The sequence below is a fragment of the Pinus tabuliformis genome, chromosome 6 (genome assembly GCF_031772625.1).
Source record: "Pinus tabuliformis cultivar Carrire ecotype Pingquan chromosome 6, CPIR1, whole genome shotgun sequence".
Lineage (NCBI taxonomy): Eukaryota > Viridiplantae > Streptophyta > Pinopsida > Pinales > Pinaceae > Pinus > Pinus tabuliformis.
In genome coordinates, this window is record NC_142292.1 from 268,322,110 (window position 1) to 268,347,720 (window position 25,611).

General features: G+C 38.4%; 1 protein-coding gene across 1 annotated transcript in view; it reads right to left on the reverse strand.

Annotated features, from left to right (window-relative positions):
- Positions 1-213: 213 nt before the first annotated feature.
- Positions 214-25,611, reverse strand: part of LOC149258396 (glycine-rich domain-containing protein 1-like) — a 40,424-nt gene continuing 15,026 nt past the window's right edge. The window contains exons 2-10 of the mRNA XM_089415270.1: positions 13,679-13,796; positions 13,337-13,591; positions 12,728-13,222; positions 12,056-12,582; positions 11,840-11,970; positions 1,542-1,693; positions 1,289-1,441; positions 980-1,115; positions 214-880 (exon numbers count right to left, since the gene is read on the reverse strand). Coding sequence (XP_089271396.1) covers positions 618-880; positions 980-1,115; positions 1,289-1,441; positions 1,542-1,693; positions 11,840-11,970; positions 12,056-12,582; positions 12,728-13,222; positions 13,337-13,591; positions 13,679-13,796 — 2,230 coding nt within the window. The 3' untranslated portion in view covers positions 214-617. The remainder of the gene's footprint in view (positions 881-979; positions 1,116-1,288; positions 1,442-1,541; positions 1,694-11,839; positions 11,971-12,055; positions 12,583-12,727; positions 13,223-13,336; positions 13,592-13,678; positions 13,797-25,611) is intronic.

Consider the following 25,611-nt stretch of genomic DNA (forward strand, 5'->3'; position numbering starts at 1 on the left):
TAATCTCCTTTTTATGCTGCCATGAAGTAGGACAATGCTGCGAGAGTCTATATTTTCCTAGGCCATGCTGTTTTTTTAAAAGTATCAGTCACTTGATCTTAATACGATTATAGATTTTGGAATAATTGAAAAGCAAAATCAACCAATTAATTTGATTCACATTTCTCAAATTTCTAGATATGCCTTTTTATAACATTCCAAATTCTACCATCCACATAAAATTACCCTTTAATTCTTGAAACCAGTGTTTTGAAATTTCTTTTTCCCAATGATCCGAGAGATCCACAACACCACGCGGCCAGCACAAAGAAATGTTAATGGGATGAAACCGAGAGCAGGCTGGACTTTTGAGTAATTTACATATACCAATCTTAATTGGTCACACCAAACAAACCTGTTTGAGCAAACTTGAAACCTATACATTTATACATTTCCTGGAATGATATCACTTAAAAAAATTTATATACCCACTTTACTATATTACACCAAACTAACAGAGTAAACTTAAACCTATATTCCCTGCGAAGGGTATGAACAGGCAGCTTAACAATATATATATAGAGAGATTTCATGACTGATTTCTATTTGCTATGAATCTATAACCCACCGCCGCCACATCAGCCTCCACAGTTGCTTCCACAAACACTTGCACAACCACCTCCACAACCACCACCCGGATTCGTTGCCAGTGTTGCCGCTGTTAGCCCTACTAGAAGAGTCATTTCCGCTTTAGTAGGTTTGGTTTCATCTTTGGTATTAGCCTTGGCACCAGAACGTCCACCCCAACACCCCTGTCCATATCTACCCCGACGTCGATTACTTCTAGATTTAATCAAAGGGCCATTGCCATTGACACGCGTACTACCACTCGCTTCACGTCCTGTAAAACCAAAATACCCGGAAACGATGACCTTTCACACTTCTCTGTCAATTTTTTTTATATTGTATTAATTACGAGTTATCATTTTGTTATACACACCTGTAGGGAAAACCTTTTTATTAGCCTCTGCGTCAAGGGCAGAACTGTATTTCAATCGCTTCTGGTGTTTTGCTAGTGATGCTGAAATAACTTCCGCTAGCAACGCCACCAACACCACGCTCTCTTTTTCAGTAACCTTCATAGCGATCACCATTTTTAATAGTCACTCTAAGCTTCTAAATTTATAAGGCTAGGCTACTGAAGTGTTTTACAATGGAGAAGAAAAAATCTTATCATGTTCAGGATGGACTAATGCCACATTGAGGAAATTTACTCATAAAAACAGGGTGTTTTTGAAGTAGCAGGTACCTCTACGACTCCAGAATTCCAGTTGAAAAGAGCTGTAGCTTGGCCGAATGGAGCTTCGGGAGTGTATCGGATTAAAGTCACAAATTCGTGCTCTATCTCTGGGTTAGCAAATGGAACTTCATACTGCAGCTTTCTGCCAGACAGTAGCCTCAACTGTGTAATCCAAATCATGAATGTCAATGAACAATTTGAAACTGATTTATAACATGCACAATAGGAAATGGATAAAAAGCCTCCAAAAAAATGTACTTACAAGATTGCCCAGATTTCCTCTGAGCTCGAATATGGGATATTCGATAATGGTATTCAGGTTTCTAATAAGCAGATTGCACGAATTATTCATTAAAGCCCATTGTGCTGTTCCTCCGACTGTAACTAGCTCCTCGGCAGTGGCCACAGTTTCTCCTGCGGTATGTGATGATAACTCACCATCCGATTTAAGATTAAATTCATAACGTAAAACCTACCATTTAACCTAAATAGTCTTTAACATTGTTTACAACTTTTATAATGTTATCGTTGTTGATGAGGAACGACTACAATATGATGCATTTACATTTTTTTGAATTAAAAAAGCATAAAAACTAAAAACGAAATGAAGTATAATTTTATTTATATTTTTATTATTAATAAAAATACTTAATAACTAAATTATATAGTTTTATTTATACTATTGTTAACTATAAAAATTCTTATTAATTATTTATATTATTATTAATTATAAAAATAATTAATATATAATTTCAATATATATGTATTTAAAAAAATACGGAATAAAATTTCTAATTGTGAAAATTTATCTCTCTATTTATCAAGGAGATTCTTAATTTATATATAGTGTAATTTTGCATTATATCATACACCAATATCATGGTTTATCAACACTAAATGTTTCAAAAATGATAAATCATTTCATATTATATTTGTTTATATGGTTTGTTTGTATTTTCTTTTAATATAATTTAATCAATCTAATTAAAAAAACTAAACTGAGAATAACTGTTTTGAAGATAAATCTCAACCATTGTTTTTTGTATCTTAATATAAATATTCTAATATATTTCATGGAAGCTAATCCCTTGCCATTCACATGGAAAGCCTATTCCGAAATACACATTGCCTGATTAATGTAAATAATATATAACAAAATTAGTTGTAGAATTGTAAATTAATGAATTATTAGGAAAACCTTTTGATCCATGCCAAATACATATGCAAAAGACTTGGAAATTAAGAAATCTTTGCTTCACAAGATTACCATGTTGATTATTTATAGACTCAAGGTTACTAAAGTTAAATTGTATTCTCTTATAATCATGTTTTGTATATTCTCCACTAACATTTACAAAAGAATATTGTGTAAAACATAGAAGAAAATTATATTCATGTTTTTGCTAATATTGCCCTATTTTCATATTTCTATCTTTATTTTTGTTATAATTCCATTCTCATATTTTTATTCATGTTTTTCCCATTATTCTCTTCCACCTCCACCTACACCTTCCCATTATTCTCTTCCACCTCCACCCACACCCACAAAACAAGATTGCTCAAAACTTATATAATCCGTAGAGACCAAGGTAGAGAAAAACATGAATAAAATTCTATAAATGTTTTTCTTAATATTCTTTTTGACCTTACTTTCACGGTCTCATCTAAAATTTATTTACGTAGATATTATTTATTAAATAATTTTATATATTAAATAGTGTTCATAAAAACAAATATAAAGTAAAAATTACTATTTATTAAAAACTTGAAAAATAAATTAACAAATCAAAAATAAAAGTATGAATAAATGAGATTTTTCAAAATAAAATGAAATTTTAATCTTATCAAATTAATTTAATAATTATCTATATACAATAATAAATTATTTTATTATTAATCCTTTCTGATTGAAAAATTGGAAAAATGGAGTTCACTAAGTACTTATTAGATACTAATATCCTTATTCTAAATACTTCAAAGCGAGTAATAGGAAATATTGATTATTTAAGTATATTAAAAAAAAAACCAAACTAAATAACAATATCTCATATGCGTACTCTCGATATATAGGAAACATTGTTTATTTAAACATATTAAAAAAAATAACAATGCCTAATATCTTTATTTTCAATACTTAAATGTGAATAATGGAAAAAAAATATTAAATAAACAAATAAATAAATAACATTATTTAATGAAAGAAAATTTATTTTTTATTAAAATATAAATTAAAAAAAATATTTAATTTATATTTACTTTATTTAAAAAGTGTAATATTTAGAGTTGTTTTTTTTACTTGTTTTTTATGTAAAAAATAAGTGTATGATTTAAGCATCACGATTTTAGTGAAGAGGAATTAAATTGCTAATAAAGTATTGGTATATGATAACATAGTTTTATAAAAAAAAAAATGTTCAACAACAATTAAATAATTAAACTAACAAAAAATTATTATGATTAGTAAAATATGTTAATGGAAAAAAGTGAAAAAAACATTATATTAGAAAAAAACATTATTATTAGAAAAAATACAACAATTAATAGAAAGTAAATAAAGAATTATTATAAGTTAATAAATATCTATTGTTAAAATAAGTATGATAATGAATGGAAAAAAAAAATATTAATTATGGAAAAATCTATATATTATATTTTATTTAAAAAGAAAATATTAATTATGAAAAATCTATATATTTGAATTTGTTTTGGATAATTAATATATGAGGACACTTGGGGATTAGAGTTTTTTTTTAAACACTTTTTAATTGTGAAAAATGATTTTAAACCACATAAAATTAGACATCTACCAATAAAAAAAAAAATTAAAAAAAAAAATTAAAAAAATAAATTTCAATTTCTAAAAATAAATTTAATATTTAATTTTCCCAAAACTTTAATAAATTTGGAAATAGTTTCTAAAAAGCTACAAATTAATTAAGAGTCAAAGCATTTTAACCCAAACTGATTACAATATATTTGCATTCCACAACATAAAAATTGAAAACTAAATGATAGAGATAAGTGTTATAATAATTTATTATAATATACTGAATAAAAATATGCTTTGACCCAAACTCATTACAATACATTCTTCTTTCCGTTGATAGAAAAATTGAAAATTAAATGATAGAGATAAGTGTTATAATAATTTATTATAATATATTTAATTAAATTAAAAAATATGAATAAAAATTGACCTTTGAAAAAATTATTGATTATTGTGAATAAGAAATTGGAAATAAAAGTAAATGTTTAAAATAAAAATAATAATAATATATATGGTAAACGGTGATAGGGTGTTTTGTTAAGGCACTTCATTAGTTCTAAACTCCATGGGAAAGATCCATCCACACTAAGGGTTGGTGTGGCCTAGGTCGATGCTATCCTCCAATGATTTTGATGGCTTAGATGCCCCTAGGTGAAGACTACTCAAACCATATCCCTCAGTTGTGGCTTCTGAAGCCACAAGTTTGACATGCTAATCATCTAGAGATAGAATAACTTAGAATAATAATAATAATAATAATAATAAATTACAAATATGATTTTTTGTTTGTTTTTTAAGTTGTGAGTCTTGATGTCAGGCCCCAAGTTGGCACCAAGGCCAACCGGCATTAACGACATGCCATGCTCACTTGGTGGCAACAAATCAACTTGGAGATGCGAAGAGAGCGGCCAATTGTGATGAGCATGTCCACACAGAGGAGAGGCATCCAAATCGACACAAGGGGTAGTGTGCATGAGAGTTGGAAGGGTGCATGCCCTGAGCGCGCCCACACAAGGCAGGGCGTTAGGTGAGTTGTACAGGGCACAACACAATGGCGCGCCCACCCAAAAAACAAAATATAGTGGAGGGTATTGTGAGGAGAGTGCCCACCCATAGCGAGAAGCGCGTAGGAGAAGCACACACATAACAACATGGAGGTAGAAAATCGGTGGAACCATGCCCACGGGTGTGCCCACACCAAGGGGCGCTCGATTGCCATGATGTAGCGGGCAGGCAAATGTGACACAATGGGCGAGGAGTGAGTGGGGGCGAGGTGGGGCAGTGCGCGACGTGATGTGAGGAACAAGAAAATGACCTCGCAGATGTGGCGTGTGTGATAAGGCAAGGTGGAATGTCGGGCAGTGTCACACCTGTTGAGCAAGGGGTGCCCTCATGCCCATAGGAAGATCGGCCCAAGGGTTGTGCCCATACAGTAGGGGAACCCATGAAAAAAAAAAGTTGGCACAAATGTTGAAAGGACATGTCGGCTCATGGAAAATGATAGGGTTCGAACATGTATGTATTGAAGAGGGGCAGTCGACCAAAAGGGCATCAAGGTATAGCACAGAACAAGAATAAGTGTGAAGTCTGTGATATCGCAGAGTGGGAAAGTTTACAATATTATAGAGGACGTGTGTCTGCGATATCACAATAACTCTGGGAGTTCACACATCGTAGAGAAGGAAGCAAAGGAGGGCACATGCAAGGTGGGGATTTCCAATAGAGCCAAACAACTTGGGTAACTTTGTTGGTTCTGTTTTTGGGAGAAGAAATTGGGGTTCTTGGCACGTCAAAGTGTAGGGTACGACTGCACGACTTGTTAGATTTGGGTGGATGAGTTTGCTGGTTTAGGCGAGGAAACTGCCATGCCTTTGTATTTGTAAATTACTTTTGCATATTATTTGTAATAGTTAATAGAAGTTGGGGCGAACTAATTTGGGGAGTTTCCCCTCTTATCACAAAATTGTGTCTACTGTTGTATTTGCGATATCGTATTGTTGTTTTATACTATTGTAAGGTTTGTCACACTTTTATGAAGTTGAATGTAAATGAATTAAAGTGAATTGAATGACGTTTATTTTTGCTACATAATTAATAATAAAGAACACTTGAAAGAAAAATTGACTAAGTATTGAAGTGTTAGGCGTAGAAACGAAATCTCGCAGATGCCGCACAACGCCCACGGTGGTCATAAGGTGCCATAATATGGGGCCATGATAGTTGGTATCAGAGCTTTTTTTGACGAAAGTGGGAGTTGACAGAAGTTGTTAACACATTTGTCCACTCCGTGAGCAAATGGTATTAGGACCTACTTTGGACTTGGAGAAGTTTGGAAGAAATGCGATCAAGGTTGTGAGCTTGTTGAAAGTTGGGAAATATAAGGTCTGCAAGAGGGCCACGATAGACTTATGCAAATCATGGACAAATTGGGCCGCATGAAGAAAGAAAGGCCATGATTGCAAGAAGAACTTGAAGTTTTGGAAGACAATGTTAGAAGGGAACTTTTTCGACTTGGTTGAGCAATCAGGTAGGTTGAAGTTGTTGATTGTGATGAGGAAGAAGAAGTTGTGATGTGTGCAGAAGAGAGTGTTGCAAAGGTGTTGACGAAAGAGGAGGAACTTGGTACAGTGGAGCTTTCCAAATTTGAACTAGATTCATGCACAATGTAGCCATTGAAGGAAGGAGGCACTTACTTGGAGATACCTCATGAAGATGTAAGTATTGCAGTAACTTATCTTTTATTGAAATATTTGGAAGGTGGATCACATGTAGAGATGAGCGAAGGAAGAATGTGTTTACTGATGTGATGGGTAACCTTTCCTTGAAGGTTGGGTGAGTCCTTGTGTGCTTGGAAACAAGGAACGCTGATTTTTGCTGGACTTGTTTGGCTAGTATGCGACCATAGAGCAGAAGGTGCGAATGTTCGAGACAATGGTGGAATGTGATGAACCTATGTGATGGATGGATCATGCTTAATCAAGTGGAGATTTTTCTAAGTTCCTAGCATAACTTATGGACGGAATGAAGTAAAGCACACTGAAGTGAAGAAGGCGACTTGATATACATACTTGGGTGGTCTTCTTCATTGTAGTTTCACTGGGCTCAGAGGTAGTCTTGGTGGACCTTTAGTGGGGGAGACAATGATGATGGAAGTGACCTGCAACTACATTGAAGGTAGGACGACCAAGGGTGCTAACCTAACCGAAGACAAGGATGCGATGAATGAAGTTGTGTTGGTTCTACTAAAGTGGACGAGTTTGGCAACCCAAGTCGTGTTAATCGAGTTAAAGAGAGAAGGATGTGGCAAACTTTGTGTAGGAGCATCAAGAAAGTGAGTTTGAAGAGGATGTCACATATGTACAGGCATAAAAAATAAGTTCCAAGTGAAGATTTTGTGTACGATAAGCTTGCCGATGCCATATGAAGACATTTTGTAGATGGACCAATCAAGATGTTTGGCACATTTGAACAACAAGTCCATGGTTGTTCTGTTGACATGTGCATCCTATGAGAGAATTTATGTGATGAAGAGGGAAGAGGAAACTTGTGATGGGACTTGCAACCGAGACAAGTGAGCATAATTGAAGTGTTGTATGAATATGCTTCAAAGGAGCCTTTGACGAATTGAGTGAAGTTGCAACCGATGAAGACTTCATGGATGGTGGTATTGGAGTATCTTGTTCATTAAGGAGTTGAGGTCAGTTTTGAGGCTTGACTTTGATGCCGTATGGGACACATACCTTGGGCAAAGTATGGCATGTATTCATGAGGAACGAGTTGATGGATACGATAGAGGTGAGACACCTTAGAGTTGGATGGTGGTTGTAGCGATGAAGGTGCCTTGGTGGGAGCACTTAGGCACGGGTTGAGTTTGATGAAACTTAGCCATGGTTGATGGACATGGAGGTTGTTGGTCTATGACCATGGGAAACACATGGACGAGATGGAGGCAAGTAGAGACTTTACCCTTTGACAACATTTATGAGAAACATATTGCATATGAGATGGAATTTTCTTCATGGACTTGGATATGGCATGATCAACGTTGATTGAAGGACATATGTGAATATTTCTTGGTCGATTTGAAAGTGTGATGAAGTGCTAGAGAAACAACTTTGGTTGCATGAGGAGGTGCATACTCATGGATTTGGACATGATGGTTGGACTGATCACCCAACTAGGCTATGTATTAAGGGCTAACAGTGTGATGAGTTGTGCTAGAGTTGAGTTGGAGTATGGAAACATCGATTCACATGAGGACGATATATAGTGGATTGGCACAATATGAGTTGAGACCAAACCATGCAACCGAGTTGGAGGGAGCAACCTTCTGTGAGTTAGATTTGTGTGGAGGTTCATGAGGAGATGTGGCTTATGACCATGAGATTGAGGAGTCTTACCCATATAGAGTCATGAGCCTTGATGAAGGTTTGTGTGATGAAGGAAAGAAGTTCATGCAATAGGGACGATTGATATTGGAGCTTGTGGCACTTTGCGATAGTTGTTCTTCGTGATAGAGTTTGTTGAGATGGTGTTGTCAAGGACGACAACCTTTTTGAAGGGGGGGAATGATGTCAGGGCCCCGAGTTAGAACCAAGGAAAATGGGTTCCCATCAGGGGCCATGCTCACTTGATAGCAAAAAACTGACCTAGAGATGCGACGAGAGTGCCTAAGTTCGACGAGCGCGCCCACACAGAGGAGAGGGACCTAGGTCGAAACAAGGGGAAACATTCATGAGAGTTAGATGGGTTCATGCCTTTAGCACATCTACATGAGGTGGGGAATCATGTGAGATGTAGCGGACATGACACGAGGGCATGCCCAGCCACACGAAGAAGTACAGCGAAGAAGTGTGCACATAACAACATGGAGGCAGTCAGTCGGTGGACCCATGCCCATGGGCGCACCCACACCAAGGGGTGCCACGATGTCATGGGTAGGAAAATACGATGTGATAGGCGAGGAGCGAGTAGGGGCATGATGGGGAAGCATGCGATGTGACATGTGAAACAAGCGAGCGACCTAGTGGACGTGGCATGTGCGACAAGGTAGGGTGGAGCGTCAAGCAGGGGTTCACCCACCCAGTAAGGGGCACGCACACACCCATAGGCAGGTTAGCCCAACGGGTATGCTCATATTGTAGGGGCACCCATGAAAACATAAAGTTGGCTCAAATGCTGAAAGGACATGTCAGCTCATGGAAAATGATTAGGGTTGAACGTGTATATATTAAAGAGAGGCAATCGACCAAAAGGGCATCAAGGCAGATTGTAGAACAAGAAGAAGTGTGAAGTATGTGATATCGCAGAGTGGGCAAGTTTACAATATCAAAAAGGACGTGATTTTGCGATATCACATAAACTTAGGGAGGTTGCACATCAAATAGAAGGTAGCAAATGAGGGCACAAGCAAGGTGGGGCTCGCTCAATGGGCCAAACAACTTGGTCAACTTTATTGGTTCTATTTTGGGGCGAAGAAATTAGGGTTTTTGGGGAGGTCAAAGTGCATGGTAGGACTACACAACTTGTGAGATTTGGGTGGATGAGTTTGCAGGTTTAGGCTAGGCATTTGCCACACCTTTGTATTTGTAAATTATTGTTGTATATTATTTGTAACAGTTAATAAAATTTGAGGTGAACTACTTTGGGGAGTTGCCCCCTCCCATTGTGGAATTGTGTATACTATTGTATTTGCGATATTGTATTGTTGTTTTATATTGTCATAAGGTTTATCACACTTTTATGAAGTTGAATGCAAATGAAGTAAAGTGAATTAAATGAAGTTTATTTCCACTGCATAATTAATTAAGTGTTGAAGTGTTAGGCATAGTCTAGGTAAAAGTAGTTTAGGAAGATGTGAAATCTCGTCGGTGATGCACAACACCCATGGTGATCATAAGGTGCCACAGTGTGGGGCCATGACACTTGACATGACTTCATGCCTAACCTCTAGCTTGAGAAACACCACCTAGGGACATTCAAGCTATCAAAATCAATTTAACCTATCAAAATCACTTGGAGATCCACTTGGCCTAGGCCACACAAGCCTTTAACATCGCTGAATGTTTGCCCACAAAGTTTAGAACTGGTCACTTTCACATCACATGTTGCTTTAACAATACACTCCATCACCTTATATTATACCCCGTGGACTAAAAATATAAAATTATAATAATAAATCAATATAAAATAAAATAAAATAATAGAAAAGCTTTTCGAAGAAAAACATAAAATTTTAATAGTGCTAAAACATTATAATGATTATTTATATATAACAACCATTCATTTTATTAATATCATTTTTAATTAAGAAAAGGGAAAAGGCATGAGAAATTTATGGAATACTTACAAGGTTTTAGGGAAAAATAAACAACTACATTTAAAAAGAAAACATATATATATATATTTTAAAAATCTGTGAATAATGAATATCCTTAGAGAGGTGGGGAATAATATGGTGTCACATTCCACCTCAGGGGTCTCTTTGACTTGCATAGGGACCCAACTGATACACTATTTGCTAGATCTCCATCTCTAGATCCTACACTTCCCATGGTGGACTAAGCATGTTGTTGTCCTATGACTATTGTTGTGACTAAGGTTAAAGGTGACAACACTTTCCTCTATGGTTGATCAATTTCTTGGTGTTTGGTGCTAGAATTTCATGGTTTATATGGCATGTTTCCTTTTTCTCTATGGTTGGATGTTCTAGATGTTATGGGGATTCCTCGGTTGGCAATGGTTGTTTCCTTTTTTGTTGGTAGTTATGTTATTTCAGTAAAGGAATTATGGGAATGAGTATGCAAGTTGTTTGAGAAGTCTATGGCTCTCCTTGAGAGTCACACTTTTACTCTATGACTCTCTCTGTTAGTGATCACAGTTTTACTCTATGAATCTCTTTGTTAGTGTTGGTGGACTCTCTCTGTTATTTATGGTGGCCACTTAGTTTTCTTTATGTTTCTCTCTGCAACTTTTTAGGAATCAAGGTGATGATTTTGCTATAAGTTATGTACTTTGTTTAGGGCCATCTTTAGGCTTGTTCTCTTGAGGTATCATTATTTTTTGGTAATAAAATAGAATTCTTTTATATACTAAAGAAAGAATAATGAATATAAATAAATGGAAAAAATATAAACTAGCCTAATCCATCTCAACTCAAAATTTATTAAGGGTTGAGAGGGATTAAATTTGTCAAAGTGTAAGTCTCTTTTCTTGAGTGCAAAACTTGAGGAAATGTTTGAACTTGGAGAGATTTGATCCCTCTAGACACTTCACAATCCAAAGTTGACCAAGTCAAAACATTTCCCTAACATAACATAGCATAACATAACATAACAATCTTGTATATTAATTTGACTTAATCAAAATATTTACCTAACCTAATATAAAATACAAAACATAAAAATTAAAAAATAAAACATATATAATATTTAACGGTTATATACTAAATAAACTGTGAATATATAAATAATCCAGATACTTTGCAGAATTTACTGCAAGAAGTAAACAATTACGCTAGAAATGTTTTAAAAACACTAAATAACAATTAAGTTGTGTTTCCCAGTTAAATTTCGAAAGATCTTGTAGTCTCGTTCGAGATGTAAACAATAATATGCGATATAGTGTATGAACTTTGAATTGTTTTCTTCAATTCAGTTTTAGATTCAATTCATTTCCAGAAAGAATAGAAGATCAGTAAGGTTAAATGCTAGACATGAATACTGCGTAAAGAAAATCAGGGGTATGGGAATAACGATGCATTTTTTCCTTCCTGCAATTAAAGTGCTTCTTACCGAAAGATCTTGACTGCTTAGAATTCGGATTTCTTTGATAAACGGTGATAATTCGCCTCTTGTCAGGTAAGCCTTGCGCAATTACTTCCCCGGATCTAACGATAGAGCCCGTATATGGCTTTGCCGTTTTTCTGCAAGCGAGAGAGAGACAAAACAAATCACTGGCATAAGCTTTGATATTGAAAGCAAGCAGGCACAGAGATTTCGACGCTTTACCTTGTTTTCACAGTGAAGACTTCTTTATCATCATGGTCAAAAAATCTTGTCACCGTTTTCGCTCGTTTAATCCCTAGGATAAGTTCCATAAGTTGGAATTTCCTTTCAAAGCTACGTGACCTAATAGACCAGAGCAGATAAGAAGAAGATGCGGGAGGAGTTATAGAAACTGCAATGCGCAAGCTCATGGGTTCGGAACCAACTGGTCGCTGCCCATTTCTTGATAACGGAAACCAATTCTCTATTGATAAGGTTGTTGAATCCAGCAACGTCTCCATTGAAATCGATACTTGGCCCAGAACTTTGCTAGCCTTTTTTGCAGTGCGAGAAGATCGAGATCTGAGCTCAAAGATGAAATTTCCAGTGGCTGTACACTGGAAGGAAGCGATTGGTTTGGATCGAGATTCAGAATTTATTTGTACCTTTTTGGCCTCCATTCCAGGACAGTTATCCCTGTGAAATCTGACAAACATCGTACCCTTGTGGCCTTTAGGTATGTTTTTGATGCCGACCACCTCCAAAAGCACCTGCAAAACGATCAACCACAGGTATAGTTATGAGTTTCAAACTCTGTTTCTCAGAGAAAATTATGCATTTCAAAGAAATTAAACGCAGGAATGAAATTTTGAAACGCCGGAGACGAAAATAGGTTTAGATTGTTGCAAAACCGACCTCCACAATCTTTACTGGTGTCTGATACGTCTGATACCGGTCTTTATTACAGTGAAACAGAGGCTCCCGTAAACAATCAGAGTCCTCACCATCAAAGTCCTCACGATCACAGATTTCTGAGGAGAGAGGAGCAAGGGGCACGGGTGAAGGTGCGTCTCCTCTGTGCATAGCCCCAGCTCTCCAGTAGCGCCTGCCATAAGTGTTTTCCCATTGTATTTTGGTTTCTGTAAATCCAACGTCCAGTTTCTCACCCTTGCTTCTGTCAGAATCCATGTCATCGTGATCCAGCACTTTGCCTAGCAAATTCAGCATGTCTCTCGTGTAAGCACTCGGCTGCAGCTGGTGAGAATGCCACATCAGATCAATGTCATAGGTTGGAACACAGAAGCAGTTGACAGACTTGTTCCTGTTTTTCTTGATAAGGTACAAAAACCCTTTGTATCTTTCTTCAGCTCCTTTAAGGAACCGATCATCGAACATGTGAGGCCGCGACACCTGCAGAGACCACATCATCTAGTTCAAAATATGAAGACGTTACAGGAAAGACAGAGCACAACTTATACAAAGGATTACTGAAAGATAGGAGGAAACAGAACAGAATTTAAATACCTGGTAAAAGAATGAGCTTTGCCTCCAGACTGCTTCAGTAAGATCATACTGAATCTTAAGCATACTTCTAAAAATAATTCCAGCAGACTTCGCTGAAACAGAATGACTCAAATCAAGCTCATATGGTTCTTCTGGATAAAAATATTTCCATATCATTTCTGTCTCTTTTCTGTCGGCTTCCCGGGTAGATGACTCCACAAAAGAAGCATCCAGTATTCTGCCATATATTTTATTGCAATCCTTTCCATATTGGACCTGCAGACGACATTTTATTAAAAGCAATAAAAACCAGAAATCAGACTCCAATGCTTAAAAATTACAACAGCAATGACTTGATCATACCGGATTGAGCCTGTGGCAGTGCCAAATCCATTCACAGTCAAGAGGAACAACAAGCCGAAACTTTGCATTATCCCATAGGGTGTGTTCAGCAAGCAATGGAAGCCAGCACTGCTCGTACCTGTTCATAAACCCGAGAAGCAAATCTCAAAAACACAACACTGAGATAACACACAAGGTAGTGAACTCCACCTTAGTGGAGTTAAAAATTAGCTATGGGAAATTTACATTATATTGGAAAAAATTTTAATAACGGTGTTAGTAGATTGCAAATACAATGGAGTAACTTGAAAGGAAATCCAGAGATCGATCTCGAGGCAATCCATTGTCTGATATCGATCTCTACAAAATAGACGTCCCTTCACTAATTTACACTACAAGTATAACGATTTTTTTTTTTTTAAACAGTGGATTTATGTAGATTTTTTTTTGAAAAACAGTGGATGTAGGTAGAAGGATACTGGGAGTTATGCTTTTTCTTGGTCTTCATAATGGAAAAGTATTATCCTTCATGGCAAGCAATCGAGCAACCCTATCGTAGTGTAGAGTGGATGCAATGGGTGCAAGGTCTTAGATAAGAAGAACAAACCAAAGGAACCTTACTATGAAACACTTATATGGAGCATATATTAACTAACCAACGGAATAGAAGTGGTATGTTTACAATGGATGCAAACAAACACATAAAATGACAATGGGCATATATATTGGTTGTGGATAGACTATGAAAGATCTGCCACAAAAATGAATAGCGAAAAGAAATGGCTAAATAGGGTACGATCAGCATCCCTAGGGATAAGAAAAACGAACTAAACAAACCTCACTACGAAACCCTTACAACATAGAGCACATTTTAACTAACACATGGGATGGAAGTTGTATGTTTACATTGGATGCAAACAAACACCTAGAATGACAAATGACATGCTTTTATATGTGTGTGTTCTGTGGATAGACAATGAAAGATCTCTGGCCAGAATGGATAATGGAAAGGTCATAAATAATGGTGTATAAGGAAAATACAACGAACATCCAACCAAGAATATAAATTTAAAAAAGAATACATTGCAATATATTAAAAATAAAAATATAATAACATATTAAAAATAAAAATATAATAACATATTGGAATCAACCCATGTGCGCGACTAGGGTTTGTGCACGCTCCACGACCTCCCTTTGGTGTCTCTAGTTTAGGCCCTCGGGCCCTGCCTTCCATGGCGGATCTGCAACACCATCTTGGCGCCCACTCCTTCAAGGATATGGTCTCTGGTCGACCGCCAAACCAAGGTTCATTCTTCACAAAGTTTTCCTCCAGCTCTGCCTTCTGTACACCACCAGGAGGAAGCTCTGACAAAGAAGAAACAACTCATCCACAACAAAACGAGTTGCCAAAAAGGAACAAAGACACAATGAAAAGGTTAACCAATGATACTCGGGCAGACAAGGGCAAGGCTACAGACTCGCCCTTCCCTGCTAACGTCAATCCTTCAAAATATCAGGAGCAACAATAGGATCAGGGGAAAAAGACTAAGAGTAACTATAATCCCAAAGCGAAGAAAATCCGAGAACTGGAAATCCAGGATCCCAAAGTAGCTAAATATATAGAATACATGCAGGAACATGCAGCTATATGCAAGTTCATGAGAATATGGCCAACTGAAAGAGCCCAGAACTGGTGGATTCAGAGAACATGGACACCCAAAGGGGAGATCAAACTTCAGCTGGACTCCAAAGGATTTTTCACAGTCATCTTTGACCTCCTAGAAGATAGAGATAGAATTTTTTAAGGAGGACCCTATTTCTACAATTCAGTCGGTTTATACATGAGATTCTAGAAGGAGAACTTCACACCTCAAAAAAGAGGATTTTATTAGGGTTTCAGTCTCAGTATGCCTCTACTCGTTACCAACTAATTATTGGTCTCCTTCAATCTTAAAAGGAATAGGAGACCAGTCGGGGGAGTACATCAAAATGTCTGAAGGAACCATAATGGGCCACTATGTTTCCTATGCCTGAATCTACATATATATAGACATCTTTGGTGCCCTGCCAAAAGCAATCAAATTAATATTCAGGGATGAAGTCTGGCTGCAAAGTATAGACTATGAACACATTCCCTTCCAATGCAGAAAGTGTCATGAGCATGGGCATATTTTCTGAGACTGTCCCATGAATAAAACCACTCAAACACAAGAGTAAGCAAATAAACAAAAAGATAGCGAAGGATTGACCAAAGTCATCTTGAGGAACAAGAATAACAGGAAAAAAGCTATCCCCAAGAAGAATCAATCTAAAGAAGAAAGCCAGAATCAATTCAATGTACTGAACAATACCCAAGAGCAAATGGATCCTAACGAGTTGATAGCAAATGAAGCAAGAGAGGAAGAAATGAACCCAATAGACAATGAACATGATGAAAGGGATACAGGCAACACCAACAGAGGAAAGGAGTAGGCGCAAGAGGATACATAAATGCAACATGTAGAAACAGAGGAAACACTAGAGGAAAATGCAATAGAGGAAGCTCTGCAGGGCATAGACCTTGCAACAATTGCAGAGGAATGGAAGCTAAAAGGAATAAATTCCATATCAGAACAACAGTTACAAAAAAATGAAGGAGCTTATCTCCTCTAGGAAGAATTAAAACTCAAAGCTCACCATATACTACAAGAAAGCATGGTTTCAAAAGGCATATTAGCCAATATTCCAGTAGAAGGACTCAACCCCAAAGGCTCAGGAAGAAAGTGAGTGTTATCACCCCAAGAAACTCTCCTAGGTTGTATCTCAGAGATGCTCGGGAACATTACAAACTCAAAAAAATGTTTGAAATGGATGAATGGAAGGAATGATGCTTGTCCAAGCTAGATAACCACTTCTACTATGGTTAACTCCAGACATGGGTGAACACCCACAGACTACAAAGCTTTAGACCACCAATTACTCATAGTTTGAGGATTAGGTGTACATGGAGAATACTGACCACACCAGCAGATGCACAAGACCATGTGATGGCCGGCTGCAACCAGTAAAGAGGTCTGCAAATCTATTTCCTAATGCACAGACATGATGACAACTCTCTGGCACTAAGTAAACAGAAACCTGCATAACACATTCAATGATACATACTAGAATTCAACACAGAGGTGGGATGACAGCCCCTCTAATGCTAAATATCAAGAGCACATGAATAAATGCATAACAGGCATAGCCTAGAGCAGAGTAGAAATGGAAAGTGAGCAATTAACAACAAAAGAAGCTTGTATTAGCTGAAAATGAAGACCAAGCGCTGCAAGTATTAAAGTAGTTACAGTCTCCAGAAGTTGAACCTTACATCAAAACTACAACCATCAACCTTGATTACATTTGTGTTCTGGGTATATATAGAGTTTGTTTACAAAGATATTCTACTGTTCTATGTGTGGAGGGGTCATAATGGACCACCAACCACCTTAACTCTCTAAAAGAGTCTCTGCTACAATCTGCATGATTTAATAAACAAAATTGACCTTTTAAGATAATCTATTGTCCTTCTCGAGCAGGTGGAGTGTTGTATGGAAGAAGTTCCATAATTGTTAAATGTGTTTATCTGCTCGAGGTTGTCCTTTTCTTCTCGGCCATTCTATCTCTTGAATGCAGTGGTTGAGGAGTTACTATGCCGAGTACATGAATGCAGGCCACCTTCATCCTTCGGCGGCACAGAATAGTCAAGGGTGGCACAGACAGTATGGCGGAGGCATGGGCAAGATGGGAACAAATATCAGCCGTTGGATCTAGTAGATGAACAGCAGAGATCGCTTGATAAGGAGTATCAGGAGGTATGTGAGCGGGATAAACAAGGGCCATCGGATCTTATACAGGCAGATCTAACGATCGTTTGGGGTGGAAGATATGTGGACAATAACGAGCGGGGAATAGTACGATGGGCGATAAGCGGTATTGCCCACACCGCTTTTCGGAGGTGGGTGGTAAACGTACGTGGGCTCGCTATACGAGTCATCGTGCGATGCGTGGAAGATGGGATCAGCAGAAAACTGCTTTCCCCGTGGGTTAATGTGCAGTCATCTTATGGGCGCGGGAGGTGCGAATGCCATCGGATCGCGTGGCAAACGATCAGATGGTGGGGAAATAAACGGGGTTTAGTGCGTGGGGGGGGGGGGGGGGGGAAGGTTTTGGCGGCAGGGACCGTTGGATCAAAACGATCAACGACTGCAATCAAAGGATGACGAAGGGTTTCGAAAGTGCGGGGTCGTGTGATCACGGAGGGTCGTATGGGCACGGATTCATGGGTTAAGCGCCTAGGGCTTAAGGTTTGAAAGGGCGATTTTACAGAGTTTATAGGAAAAACAAAGGGAACAGAACTGAAGGAGGATAAGTGGGATAGGGGAAGGAAGGAGATAGCGACCTGATGCAAGTTTTCTTTCAATACAAACAACACGGCTGAGTTGTCTTTGACCCTCAAATGCTGAAGTACCTAGCAGAGCTAACAGTGAGGACGAAAGACCACGAGTCAGCTCCTTCAAGAACTGAGTGCCAAGCTAATCAATGAAGGAAAGGTAAAGGCTTTGGCTCTATACCCATCTGCATGTCAATGAATTGCATCTCTTGGAATATTAGGGGACTAAACAGTCTTGGGAAGAAACACGTCTTAAAAAGTAGAATCTCGTCTAATCATCCTGACATCCTGCTAATTCAAGAAACAAAACTTGATACAAATAATCCTCCCTTCCTTCTCAACTCGTGCTTCAAGCCTTATAGCTCCTTGGCTAATACGACTACAGGTACGGCGGGGGGCATAATGACACTTTGGAAAAACTCTAAATTTGATCTTATTTCCTCTCTGGCCACTCACCATTCCGTAACAGTGATCCTGAGAATCTTAGGCACCAAAGAGACCATTTTCATAACTAATATTTATGCCCCGCACAAGGTGACAAACCGTATCAAAATGATCCAAATCATATCCAATCTCCTTGACCGTCTGCACCACCCTCTCAAAATCATAGTTGGTGATTTTAATATGATAACTAACTTATCTAAAAATAAAGGAGGAATCTGGACGTTAGACAAGGACTCTGAGGCTTTCCTCGCTACCATAGAAAACCTCAACCTCATCGACATTCCCACTAGCAATGGCTTATTCACCTGGAATAACAGAAGAGGAGGAGACTGTCAAATAGCCTCCCATTTACACTGCTTCCTTCTTTCTAAGGCAAGTTAGCTTACCTCATGGGAAATAGAGGCAAGAATCCTTCTGCAAGTAGGCTCTGATCACTGGCATATCTCTCTCAAGATTTGAATTTCCATTAGTTCGAAAAATAAGCCTTCTAGATTCGAGGCCTTCTGGTTGGATCACCAAGATTTCATGGATAAAATGAAACAATGGTAGAGTTACTATCCCATCAGAACTGGTAACAAAATGTATACTTTCAAACAAAAGTTAAAACACATCAAAGAGCAAATCAAAAAATGAAATATAGATACATTTTGCAACATCATCACGGATTAAAAAAACTTGGAACACCAACTGGAACTTCTCCAACAAAAACTAATTATAGAAAGGCTTATGGAGAATAGTAAGCAAGAGGAACAATGACTACAACAAAGCTGTGACAAAAGGGCCATTCAGGAAGAAAGGTTATGGCAAAAAAAATCTAGAATAAATTGGTTGAGAGGTGGGGAAAGGAATACGACCTTTTTCCATAAAACAATGATACAGCACAAGAGGAACAATAGAATTCTGGATCTGAAGAATCAAGAGGGTCATCTCATTCACTCTGAAGAGGATTTGGAAATAGAGCTCAACCACTATTTCATCTCTCTTCTCAAAGAGCCAAGGAATGATTAGGATTAGTACGTCAAAAAGATCACCAAGAATATCCCCAAAATCCTCATGGAGGACCATAACAAAATGCTCCTAAGGAAAGTCTCCCTTCAGGAATTGGAAGATGTAGTCATGGCAATGCCCAATGGCAAAGCTCCAGGCCCGGATGGGTTCAACTTTGATTTCTACAAAGCTTGCTCGCCTATCATAAAATTGGAAGTACATACCCTAGTGGAGGAATCTTGAACTCAGAAGTTTGTCCTTAAAGCCCTTAACTCTACTTTCGTTACTCTGATACCCAAGGGAATCTTTGTGGATTCCCTAGACAAATTCAGCTCCATAGCCCTCTGCAATGTCATATACAAAATAATCTCCAAAGTTCTCTCCAATCGAATAAAAATCATCCTCCCTCCCCTCATCTCCCATCAACAAACTGGCTATGTGAAAGGAAGACAAATCATGGATAGTATCATCCTCTCTCATGAGCTTATTCATTCTCTCAAATCCAAAAAAAACTTGGTATGATGATTCAGCTAGACATGTCCAAAGCCTTTGACAAAATTAGCTAGAACTATAACAGACAGGTCCTAGAGGCATTTGGTTTCCACAAAGATAATATCAAGTGGATCATGGCAATGGTGTCAGGAGCTTTCTTCTCCATCCTCGTGAATGTATCACCTTCGCAACCCTTCAATCCTTCAAGGGGTATCACACAAGGGGATCCAATCTCTCCCTTCCTCTTTGTTATAATGGTAGAAGGGCTATGCCGCTCTATCTCTGTTGCCCTACATGAAATAAGCTCTCTAGTCTCGATCCCCATCCCTCATGCCCCCTTACAACTCACCAGAAATTTGTGGATCATACCCTTCTCATGGGCCTCCCTTATATCAAAGAGTCCACCTCTTTCATGTCCATCCTGACGGAATTCTTTGCTGCCTCTCGTACCTCCATTGATCCCCTGAAATCCAAGTTCTTCTTTAACACTCTGTTGCCCATTTGTAGGAACATTGTGAGACTCCTAGCTATTACCATTAGTACTCTCCCCTCCACTTACCTTGGTGTTCCCCTTACAGATAGGCCTCTCTCTCAGGCCACTTGGGAGAACCTGATTAACAAAATGGAGAAAATAATTGCCAATTGGACCTTTAGATCTCTCAATTTGGTCGGTCATCTTATCCTGGTTAAATATGTCCTACAGGCCATCCTGCTTTACTTGTACTCGTCTCTGGTAGCCCCAAAAGTGATTTCAAACAAAATCAGAAACCTTCAGAGGAACTTCTTATGGCAAGGTGCAGAGGTCAAATAGAAATGGGCTCTAGTAGCATTGGAAAAAATCTGCAAGCCCAAAAAATATGGTGGTCTAGGTCTTAGAGACATAGACCTCCTAGGAAAGGTCGTGGGAGCCAAAAAATTCTGGAGATGGATTGCCAACCCCAACTCCCCTTGGGGAATCCTTTGGAAAACTAAGTACACCCCCACCTTAACGCAAGAGCACACCATCATGCTCAATGGAAACATCAAAGGTTCAATCATCTGGAATCAAGCTTGGGAGAATAGGGACATCATTCAAAGACATAGCTTCTAGGAAATAGGCAGCGGGAACAAGGCTCTTTTATGGGAGGATTCCTGGCAACAAAGGTTGGAACTTGATCAAGATCATTATCACAAAATCAAGGCTGAAATTCAAAATAGAGGGAAGATCAAAGTCAACCAGTACTGGGGAAAAAGTGAAGAAAATGACAGATGGAGAAATTGGATGAAACAAGAGGAATGGATTCCCCATATGAACCCCCAAACCTGGTCAAACCTCTCTTCAGAATTACAAAAAAGACAAATCCTCCTTGACTTTGTTGAGGATAAACTCAGATGGGGGAAAAACTCAGTTGGACACTTCATATTAAGAGAAGCCTACAGATACATAGCAAAGCACGATCAACTCCAACCAGATCCAAAGTGGAATGCAATCTGGGACAGGAAGCACTGGCTAAAAATTTCTATCTTTGAAGAAAAATGGTGTTGTTGGTTTGCCTAGAATTCCTAGGAAACTTAAGCAATGTGATGCTTGCATTCTAGGAAAGCATAGCAAACAATCTTTTCATGATTCACATTCAAGAGCACATAGGAAGCTTGAACTCATTCATTTAGATTTATGTGGTCCAATGCATGTTCCTTCTGCAAATGGAAATAAATATATCATGACATTTATTGATGACTACACCAGAATGTGTTGGGTTTATTTATTGAAGAACAAATCTGATGCTTTTCAAACATTCAAGAATTTTCATAAATGGATTGAAAATGATGCATAATCTCATATTGGGTCTATTCACACTGATGATGGAAAAGAATACACATCAAATGAATTTGAAAACTATCTTCGCCAACATGGGATCATACATCAAACGACTGTGCCTTATAATCCCCAACAGAATGGTGTAGCTGAAAGAATGAATAGGACAATCTTAAATATGGTACGATCCATGCTTTTCTTCAAAAATGTAAAGATAATGTTTTGGGTTGATGCTATTCTATGTGCTGCATATATAAAGAATAGATGTCCATCTAATGCTATAAGAAACAAGACTCCTTATGAAATGTGGTATGGACATGTTCCTTCAGTAAAACATCTCAGGGCCTTTGGTTCCACCTGTTATGCTTGGATACCAAAGGTACATAGAAATAAACTTGGTGCTAGAAGTCGTAAGTGTAACTTCCTGGGTTATTCAAACACCTCCAAAGCATACCGCCTCTATGATGAAGTAAATAAGAATTTTGTTGTATCTAGAGATGTAATTTTTCTTGAATCATCCAAAACTGACAATGTTGTTGAGTGGCAACTTGATCGCTTGGATAGATTCGCAAAAGAAAAATCATTTCAAGGATTTGATAATCAGACTCCACATCTTGAAGGGGGGATTACTATACTAGATCAACATGTGGAATCTTCTTATGAAGAACACTCTCCCCTGCATGAGATTCCAACAACGGATGATGCTTTAAGTGATGTGATTGATAGAATTGGGAGACTCAACCTTGATTGAGTCCCAACTCAATCAGCAGAGAAGCCTGGACCATCTGAGGAAGGTCCCCCAAAGTGGCTGAAAAAGACACTTGAAAGTGTTCATCGTGATAAGGTTGGAAAGACAGGAACTAGAAATTCAAACCGGCAAAATGGAGGTGATGTAGATGACTCTAATTCACCTGTTGATATGGATGTTTCTTATGATTATGAATTGAACTTGTCTATAGATTTTGAACCAAATTCCTTCAATGAAGCTACTTCTCATGATGAATGGAAAGAAGTGATGCAAAAGGAGTATGATGCCCTCATAAAGAACGACACTTGGAAGCTGGTTGATCCTCAATTAGGAACCAAACCAATTGGCTGCAAGTGGGTCTACAAGAACAAGTATAAAGCTGATGGCTCACTTGACAAGCACAAAGCTAGGCTTGTGGAAAAAGGTTTTGCATAGAAAGAATGGGTCAATTATGAGGAGACATTTTCCCCCACAACAAAATGGGCTACCATCCGGACACTCTTTGCACTAGCAGCTCAGAATGGTTGGAAAGTCCATCAAATGGATGTAAAAATTGCCTTCTTGAATGGATATATAAAAGAGAATGTTTTTATGTCCCAGCCTGAAAGATTTGTTGTGAAAGGACATCAACATAAAGTATGCAAACTTGTGAAGTCCTTGTATGGCCTCAAACAAGCACCGTGAGGCTGGTATGAAAAACTAACTGAGCATCTTCTGAAACTTAATTTCAAACATTTTGATCTTGATGATGCAACTTTATTTGTCAAGAAAGTTGGCAAAATAGTTGTATATCTTGTGATATATGTAGATGATCTTTTGATGACAGGGAACAATGAAAGCTACATTGCATCCATAAAGAAGGAATTGGGGAAAAGTTTTGAAATGACTGATTTGGGCTATGTTCATTACTATCTTGGCATTGAAGTAACCCAAAATCCAAAGTCCATATTTCTTTCTCAAAATAAATACATTGGAGATCTGTTGAGCAGGTTTGGCATGACAGAGTGCAATCCTCTTACTACTCCAATGGAACAAAACTTAAAGCTCACATCTATTGAAGGAAAAGAATTTGAGGATGCAACAAAGTATAGATAGCTTGTACGAAGTCTCAACTACCTAACTACTACCAGACTAGACATTTCATTTGCTGTTGGAATCCTCTCCAGGTTTATGCAAAAGCCTTGTGAGGGACATTGGTCTGCTACAAAATTTTTTCTAAGGTACTTGAAGGGAACTCAAGACTTTGGAATCAAGTATACACATGTGGATGACTTCAGAATGATTGGATACTATGGTTCATACTTCGATGGAGACAAAGAAACTGGGGTATTTACTTCAAGATATGATATGAGTCTTGGATCAGGAGCTGTCTCCTGGAGATCACACAAACAATCAGTTCCAGCATATTCCACAACAGAAGCAGAATACGTGGCAGTAGCTAAAACAACAAAAGAAATTGTGTGGCTTAGGAAAATTTTTGAATATTTGCAGGTAAAACAAGTACAATCAACTCCACTCATGATTGACAATACCTCTGCAATAAAGTTGGCCAAGAACCCAAAGTTCCATGATCGAACGAAGCACATCAATACTAAATATCATCTGATTCGACATCATGTTGAGGCCAAAACGATCCATCTCCGTCATTGTTCCACAAATGAGCAAATTGCAGACATCTTCACCAAAGCGCTTGGAAGGGAAAAGCTTGAACGATTCAGAATGATGCTTGGACTCCCCAACATCCCTTCAGATTAAGGGGGGGAATGTTGACACCTAATCCTTGTGATTGGGTGAATTATTTTAAATAGATAGATAGGAAATATGAACAGTCATCTAGAGACGAACTGAACAGTCTCTCCCTCATGTATATAATGAGGACCTACCTGATGGAATAATACAGTCAAATTTTCTGCCCTATGGAGTTACTGCCTGGCCTGACACATAGAAAAGTTTTAACATGGGACAATCTAAGAAGAAAAGGCTTTATTGGCCCTTCGAGATGCCCCCTCTGCCAGCAAGAAGAAGAAATCCCCAATCATCTGTTAAATGTTTGCCCTTTTGCGTTCAATTTATGGAATTGGATTTCTTTGGTCTTTAAAAGCTCTCATTGAGACCCCTCTTCTATCCAAAGTACCATCGCGAACTGGAGAACAGTCTTTTCCCCACATCCTCTAGTTAACTGCTCATGGATTTTAATTCTTGGTCTGTTTTGCTTGACTTTATGGAAGGAATGTAACGCCAGAATCTTTCGTGGCTTCTCCACCCATGAGGAATTCATTATCTCAAAGATTAAAGGTGCACTCCGGGAAATAGTGACCTCTCTTCCCACTCAGAGTCTCAAAGCCCCTCCCACCTTCTTCGAAGTGAGAATTCTCTCAATGTTGGATCTGTTAGCTCTGCTGCATGTTGCCGATTTTCGAGGAGCAGAAGTAAGCTCAGTCCTTAGTTTTCTTCTTAGAAAGGGTCTGCACCGGCTATCCTCGCCTTTCTCCATTCCCTTGTCCATTCCCCTTTTTCCTGCTTTGCTTATGCTCCTGTTTAAAATCACATAAAGTGCTTTTCTTAAGCCACAGGCCTTTAAAGACCCCAAAACCCATACAACCACGCACTTTCGAAAAACCCCAACCCGTCGTTTCCCTATCACATAAAAAAAAACCTGTGTGATTAAATCCTCGCCATCTGATCATCCCTGATCGGACATCGTCCACTCTTCCTGCACCCACAAACCAACCGCCCGTTAACTTGCAATCAAAGCGGTTTTCATCACGTCCCGTCTGCCACGCGTCATGCGTTGACTGGAATCACACACCTTTTTATGATTACCTCCAAAGCCCCAATGGCGATGCGATAAATACCGCTTACCGACCATCCTTTGTCCCTGCTCGTTATCTCCTGTTCATCTCCTTCGCCCGATGACGGTCGGATCCGTCTGCCCGAGATCCAACGGCTCACGGTTGTCCGCTCCCGCTTCTGCCCGATGCCTCTTGACGAGAGATCTCCGCTATCCATTCATTTGATCTAACGTCTGATATCTATTCCCATCGTGCCTATGCATCCGCCATGCAGTCCTCTCG